Genomic DNA, 6,991 nt, shown 5'->3' with positions numbered 1-6,991 from the left:
CCCATCTTTGTGAATTAATCCGCCAAGTCCCTCTTTGGTCAAGGTTCTTCCGCGGATTTGTGCGCATTAGAAATCTTCCCCATCTTCCAGGCTCGGGGAGGGGTTGTTTCCATTCGTTGATGTCCACTGGTTAACGGGATTAAACACTAGGAAAGGAGCGATCACAGACCTGGTGGTCTCTGGGAAGGAGGGCGGCCGGGACGGGGAGGGCAGGAGGAAAAGAGCGCAACCTGAGATGGGTCCTTTATCTAGTCAGAGGGACTTCTTCGCGCTGGTCCAGGGGGACCGAGGAGGCCTTGCTCAGCACCGAAGGTGTAAACGTGAGAAAGGAGTCCGTCCGGGTGGTGGCCGAGCAGCTAAAGTCCGATCCCGAAGGCCGCTGGACTAGCCCGGTCGCCTGACTGCCGTGACAAGCCAAGCAGGAGCAAGGGCTCCCTCCGGCACCGCTCAGCCCGTGAGTCGGGCCGGCATAAAGAGAGGGGTGTCGAAAGGCGCACAGCAGTTCTGGTCGCGGGTATGGGTGGGAGAGGACGCGAAAGGTGTCCAGCGGCCTCAGCGGGGAATTGAAAGGGGCAGCTGCTGCCGAAGCCGAAGCGGCTCCGAGGCCCATGTGGGAATAATAAGGCAGGGGCAGGTGAGAGGGGAAGGGGTAGGGCAAGTTGCCGGTGGCCGCCGCGTGGCTCATCATGTAGGTATAGAATGCTGGATCCGCCGGATGGGGCCAAGTCATGGCCAGGCGCTGCCTCTTGTCTTTCATCCGCCGGTTCTGGAACCACACCTGGGTGGGAGGACAGACAGGCAAAGCAAAGGAAGCTCTGAGTCGCCAGCAAGGCTGGGATCCCGCCACAACCCTCCCCTCCATGCCCGAGCTCGGCATCTTCCCCGGAGGCTGGGGAATGATTCACCTGGGGAACGTCAGGCATAGGCTCGGGGGGGCAGCTGCCTCTGGCTACTGATAATATTCAAGATTTTGATGATATGGAACTTATTTGCCCAGCATTTTCTCCCACAGTACCTTTAAAAATCAGGTTGGGAGGCTTCGTTATATTTATTGATGTTTGCAATAATGTACTTGCCAGATCTGCACAATTATCAAGGATTGGAATTGTTTGTGGCCCACACATTTAAATAGAAATAAAGCAAAATTATTGTGAAGGAATAAATGAGTGAAAAACATGAGAAGTGCACATCAGTAGACTAATATGAGGTATGGAAAAATAAGTTTTCCCTGAAACATCATAGATTATATACTGTTATTATATTCTTCCACAATATGCACAAAATATTCTTTTTTTACAGCCACATAAGTCTAGTGCAGCAGCGATCAATGGTATTTTGATAATAATTGTAATAACAGTAATAATAGTTGGTAATGCTTAATAGCAAGATTGCTTCCTATGTGCCTTTCTCTTCTTTCTTTTCTGCCAGTTTTTAGTCGTTGCTAAAATATGTCCAAGATCTTTCAGACAATTCTCATGTCTAAGATGTGCAGTGAAGCTAAACAGCCTCAATGACAGCCTGCCTAAGTGTACAGGAAATTCCTTAATACGAATGCGCTGAAAATGATTTAATATCTTTAACATGCACCCTGAGAGGTTCAAATTAGGCAGTTCTGTTTCAGGAGAGATAGGCAAAAAGTATGTAAATCCTACCTATAAGATTACTTAGGAAATCTCCTTAGTTTTAAGGTGCTTATTCCCCAATAAATCTGCTCAACTGCTACTTTGTGTAATGGTACAGATATTATTTAAGCCACTTAAAATAGGCATTAGAATGTTTCCATTCTAATGGCTAAAGCCTGACGTTTTAGTTTAAATGCAGTGACTTCGGGGTGTTATTGATTTCAGCAAGCCATAACAAGTGGATGTTCGGTGGTGTGGGGGAAGGGAGAGTTAAGGTGTACTCAAAATATAGTGTTGGCGAGGGTGCATGAGTTTCCTGACCATCATTTTAAGCACTTTGCACTACATGGAACTGATTTTTGGAAGTGGCTGAAATTAAGTCCTTAAGAAACAGTCCCTAGGGGGACTGTAGACCTACTCCCTATAGCTGTAGACCTAGTCACACCCACCCGGAAAGAAGTTTCACTGAAAGGAGAAACGAGATTTATCTCCCAGCTAGTTCATCTTCTTCCAAGAAGAAACCGCTGCAGAGCTGGGAAACCGTCTACGTATCCCGAGGTGAAATCAATCATTTACAATGGCGGATCAAGACCCACCAAGACCCACCAAGACCCAGAAAGAGTGCTGCTTTTGAAACGATTTGACGGTGGAAACTAGGGTGGGGGGAGTGGAGAGGACTTGGGGAGGGCAAAGTCCAAGACACGTGGAAATGCTCCGAAATCCAGGGAGGTTTCCTGGGTTTTGGCTAAATATACATGCAACCCTACCTTGATAGTTGTTTCGGGTAAGTTTAAGGCGGCGGCCAGCTCACATCTCCTGGGTCTGGATACGTAATTCTCCCGGTAAAACTCTTTCTCCAGCCTGGCTATCTGCTCCCTGGTGAAGGCGGTGCGATAGCGGCGCATTTGATCGCTGGCGCTGCAGGCCAGTGACCCCTGAGAACCTACTCCACCACCTCCACCTCCTCCTTCACCGCTGCCAGTGCCACCGCTGCCCTTGGAGAGATCGCCTTCGCTGCTAGGGCTCCCTGCTGAAGTACCCGAGCATTGACCTGCAGGGGAGAGTAGAGAGGAAGCCATCCAGAGGGAGAAAGACAGCTGGAGCTCTGACGATGTTCCCACCACCACCCCATTTCTAATTCTTCCCCCTCCCACACCAATTCGGGCAATAGGACAGCCCTTGGGAGCAGAGGCTTAGGACAGGGGGCTCCTCTCGAATACTATTGAAGAGACCCTGGAGAGTTGACAGGGCTGCTTCATCACGTTTGAAATAAAGCAAGTTAGTCTCCTCGACTTCTGAAGATGCGGGACCCAGGCAGGCCTTTAATCTAGGAATACAAAGTGTTATATATAGTGCACACGAATAATGAATAAATAAAAACGAATAGCTAATGAATAAAAACAAGCTTGTCTGACAACAGGTTGATTGAGGAATTTTGGGGGGGGGGACCAGTTCAATCCTCAGCCTTATTAAATTGGGCTGCTCAGATATAAATCGCATGCCCCGTCAATCACTGGGTTTGGCTGCAGGTACGTTTATTCGGACGCTAAATTTCGTTAGATTGAATGGGTTTTACTCTCAAGGGTTGGACAACCCATAAGTTGCATTTAATCAGGCGTTATATTCCAAGAAGAAAGAAAAGTTATTTGAATTCCTTGGTGATCACCCAGTGATGCCCACCGAATACCGAATCTAGAGGCCAAATTTTCCCATCTGCCTTTTTTCTCCGCCTTTCAAGTTACAATCCTAAAAATACCTTCCGAGGAGTAAATCGAATTAATTGTCTCCACTTGAACATGTACCCTGTTTTTCTGCCCGTTTTTCTATTGAGGATATAGAGTCATTCAGTGCCAATCCCATTTTGTGGGATTGAGCATATGAATCCACAAACCCAGGACCACACTCTGGAATAAATTACCCTAAAATCTACCGGACAGAGTTTACCGTAAATTGCATTTTCCCTTTTCCTGGCCACGTTTTATTCACAGATCACACTAGTTTCTGGCACCGAATCTGTCATCCGATGCAAAGCAACCCGATGCCACGAAAGGCTCCTCGTTTAAAGCCAACGTGTCAGGAAACCTGAGGAGGAACGTATCCCGGCGTCCACCTGGACGCAAAGGCACCTCTGGTCTGTAAACTCCTTTCCGGAAGCGGAAAGAATGGCAAGCTTTTCTCTAACATTTATTTGGTAGCACCTGCAGTTGAGAGGAACTTGTAAGAGAGGAATAAAGGTCCGAGATATCTCCCACACACATACATATCCAATGGGGAGGAAAGTGTTTTAAGAGCTTCTATATCCCTTCTTGCCAAGAAAAGGGAAATCGCCATCATTGTTATCCTGCACCTGATCCAATGGACCTGAAAATTTTATGCTACAATAAGTGCCCTCACCTGCCTGTGTTTTGTGTTGCGATAGCCTCGTTCTGGAAGTGAAGACACAGAAGAGTCCATCTTCAAACACATACAGAGATCACCAGTGAACAAGACAAGCAGGGTCTACATTGGATTACACACATTGTAGTGCATTACAGAATATGTTGTAAAGGAATGGCACTGGATCCCTCTCGGATTCCCCTTTTCTATTACGTGAAAGAACTGGCACTCCAGCCGGCAACATTTGGGGCCTAGTAAAGAGACTGAAAGAGGCTGCCACGTCCCTCTCCAAGCCTCCTCCACTGCCAAGCTACCCGCGATAAGAGAAACATGTCTATAACGCCAACTACACGCTTCTGGTCTTTTTCTCGGTTTCTTTATAAGGAATCGCGTCCCCCACCCCCACCCCCAAAAAAGCTCCAGGTGAAAGAAATTCTCAGAAGCAAAACAAGAGCTTCCATTCTGGGCATCCCTTTCACAGAAGGCGCCTAGGGTTGGGGGTTTAGGAAAGAAAGAGAAAAGCAGGGAGGGTATGGAAAGGCCCTCGATCCCGGACTTTTGCTTTCCATTGCAGACGATTCTCAGGGTGTCCTCCTGAGACCAAAGACATTAAATCCCACAGCCATTTCCGAACTGGCGCCACAAGACAGGGAAGTGAAGAGCAATTGGAGCCTCGAACAAACCTGCCAAGAGGACGTGAGAACTGCAGGGTGTTCAGTTGAGGGACAAGGAGGACAGGGAGAGAGAGAGAGAGAAAGAGAGGGGGAAGGGGGAGAGAGAGAGAAAGAGACCTCGGTCTTTCTGCCGGTGGGAGAGAAGGTGCGTGAACGATGTCGCCTGTGCTGTGATTGCTTCTTCATTAGTCCAGGCATCCTGCAATTTGCTAGAGAAAATTGCTCGCCTGCTTTCTTGCAACACAGCCTTTGGACAGGACGGCCGGCAGGAGCGGTTGTATGCTTTTGATCTTGCTGTGAACTGTGAAGAAGGAAGCTTTCCTTTCCTGTTCGAGGCAATAGGAAGGGGGCAGGGGGCACCACGTAGTCCTATAATCTTGGAAGGAGGGAGCATCAAGAAGGTGCTAGGCACAGCAATAGGGAAAGAAAGAGAAGCTTCTGGGGGATTTATTGCAATCAAAGTCTAGGCTTCAGGGAGCGGGAATTCTGCAAAGCTTTTAATTCTTTGTTGCAGCGAGGATGCGATTTCACGTCCTCCGGTAACATGTCGTTAGACTTCAAAGGGGGAGATGTGTGTGGCTTATTGCAGATGCCTCTTGGTGGGCAATTAGAGATGGAAGCGACCAAGCCTCAGGATTTGGAGACCGGGAGAGGGCAGTTCAAAGAGGGAGGGGAAGAAAATAAAACGCAGGCGGCGATCCAGAAATCACCTAAGCCAGACTGAACAACCGGCTGCCAGTCGCCGCTTTGAAGCGCTCTGAGGACTGAGCCAAACAGCAGCACTAGTCTTGTCCCGTCCCACCCAGCTGCGAATCCAGATGGGTCTCCCCGGGGAGCTCAAGAGAAGGGAAGCGGGGAGGGGTCGGGTACCTTTGCTGTGCTGGAGGTGGTATTCCGCGTTGTCAGGGGCGCAATCCGGGGTGCAGCTCACCTCGATTTCCTCATAGAAATCCGATTCGGTGTCGGAACTGCTTTGGGGGGCTTTGGTGGGGGGAAGGCGGTGGAGGGAGATCTGCTGATTAGCAGAAAGAAGCGCTGCTGCTGCGGAGCGGTTCTCTGGGACGGTCCCTGGCGCTGGTAGGACTTCCACCTCCTCCTCTTCTTCCTCCTCTTCCTCTTCTCCTCCTCCTGCACATCTTCCCGCTCCTCCATTTCCTTGGGAAGACAAGGAGGCAGCTCTAGAGCTCAAGCAAATCCTGGGCATCATCTTGTCTTGTGGATCCGGGCCCGGGGTCCCCATGGCCTCTGCCATATTAGACACCCTCTGGCCAGCCAGAGGGCCAAGCTGAACTCCGTCCAGAAACAGCACCATCTCCTTTCTGGTTTCCATCGTGGATGTCTTTTAATGCAGTCCAACCGGGTTCTTCCTCTCGCGTTCTGGCGCTTTTCCCCACCCCCACCCCTCCCGAGCCTCCATCCACTCCGGGGCGCCTTCCCTCCCTTCCGCCCGAGTCTTCTTCTACCGAGACAGAGGGGAGCCGCGAACGGGGCGAGTCGGGGGGGATGACCTTGTGATGCGAACGCTCCAGTGTGCAGCGCCGGCTCTGGGAGGGAACTCACCATTGCCCTCTTCTTTCTAATGCTGTCATCCCTTAATGGTGCACTCGTCATTACTGTTACCTCTGGTGACGCCACTGGCTTGATTGCCGGGGGATAAATAGGAGCGTCTGCCGGCCGGAAGATGAAAGGAAGAGCCGGAGCGAAGAGTTAAGGGAGGTGGAGAGGAGGGGGAAAGCACCAGGTGTAACCAGTGCAAGGGAGGGAGGCGGGAAGCAAAGCAGGCAGGACAGAGGAAAGGCTATTACCATACTACTGCCTATTCGAGGTCTTCACCTGAAAGGCCAACCTCCTTTAGATCCAATTCTGCCGCGTACCTGGTTTAATGATACCCGTCTTTGATCCACCACACGGGAGACGTTTCAGAGTGGCGCCTGGCCAGACGTGAAGACGACATCCACAGATCGCTGATTCCGAAGGAGTCCTACCTTTCCAGCTGGTACAGGCCAATGGTTTCCAAGATGCCCTTGAAAACTAGGTTCAGACCTTTCGTTCCTGATGACCGAGGTGGCCCCTTGCGATTTGTTTGAACCTTCTCCCTCCTCCCTTCTCTTTCAAAGGCATCAGTGGATTTCAGGTTTTTGGCCCATTTGGCTGGAACTCCAGAATTAAGAGCAATCCTGAAGGAGGACAGCTTGACTGATGTCCTGCCCCCAGTGCTGATGGTGGCTAAGGATAACTTTATGTATGTGCATTTTACATAGACAAAAAAATGTGTTTTTCTTGCTTTAGGAGGAAAATCTACCAGAGGGTGATTAACAC

General features: G+C 50.0%; 1 protein-coding gene across 3 annotated transcripts; it reads right to left on the bottom strand.

The window, feature by feature from the left end:
- Positions 1 to 244: 244 nt before the first annotated feature.
- Positions 245 to 6,235, bottom strand: EVX1 (even-skipped homeobox 1). 3 transcript variants are annotated; one of them, XM_087711839.1, is made up of 4 exons: positions 6,047 to 6,235; positions 5,543 to 6,011; positions 2,390 to 2,673; positions 245 to 778 (listed from the first exon to the last, which is right to left on the bottom strand). In XM_087711839.1, exons 1-4 carry the CDS (start codon positions 6,233 to 6,235, stop codon positions 245 to 247), a joined length of 1,476 nt encoding a protein of 491 aa, XP_087567965.1. The 3 variants fall into 3 exon arrangements, with proteins under 3 accessions (XP_087567965.1, XP_087567966.1, XP_087567967.1); XM_087711840.1 differs by lacking the exon at positions 6,047 to 6,235 and having other exon boundaries at positions 2,390 to 2,652; positions 5,543 to 6,002; XM_087711841.1 differs by lacking the exon at positions 6,047 to 6,235 and having other exon boundaries at positions 2,390 to 2,649; positions 5,543 to 6,002.
- Between the last annotated feature and the right edge of the window lie 756 nt (positions 6,236 to 6,991).

Source organism: Thamnophis sirtalis, unplaced genomic scaffold (genome assembly GCF_051295495.1).
Source record: "Thamnophis sirtalis isolate CommonGarterSnake01/CBP01778 unplaced genomic scaffold, rThaSir2_p1.2 scaffold_4, whole genome shotgun sequence".
NCBI classification, from domain to species: Eukaryota; Metazoa; Chordata; class Lepidosauria; order Squamata; family Natricidae; genus Thamnophis; species Thamnophis sirtalis.
The sequence above is the reverse complement of the archived record's forward strand: the minus strand, read 5'-3'. Positions and strand labels throughout refer to the sequence as shown.

What these genes read in the sequence shown, in the direction of transcription:
- EVX1 (XM_087711839.1), bottom strand. Translation starts at nt 6,235, where the DNA reads ATGGTGAGTTCCCTCCCAGAGCCGGCGCTGCACACTGGAGCGTTCGCA. An exon ending in GTGGGGAAAAGCGCCAGAAC is followed by an intron (nt 6,012 to 6,046) that starts GCGAGAGGAAGA and finishes CTGCATTAAAAG; the next exon opens with ACATCCACGATGGAAACCAG. An exon ending in TACCCGAAACAACTATCAAG is followed by an intron (nt 779 to 2,389) that starts GTAGGGTTGCAT and finishes CCTCCCACCCAG; the next exon opens with GTGTGGTTCCAGAACCGGCG.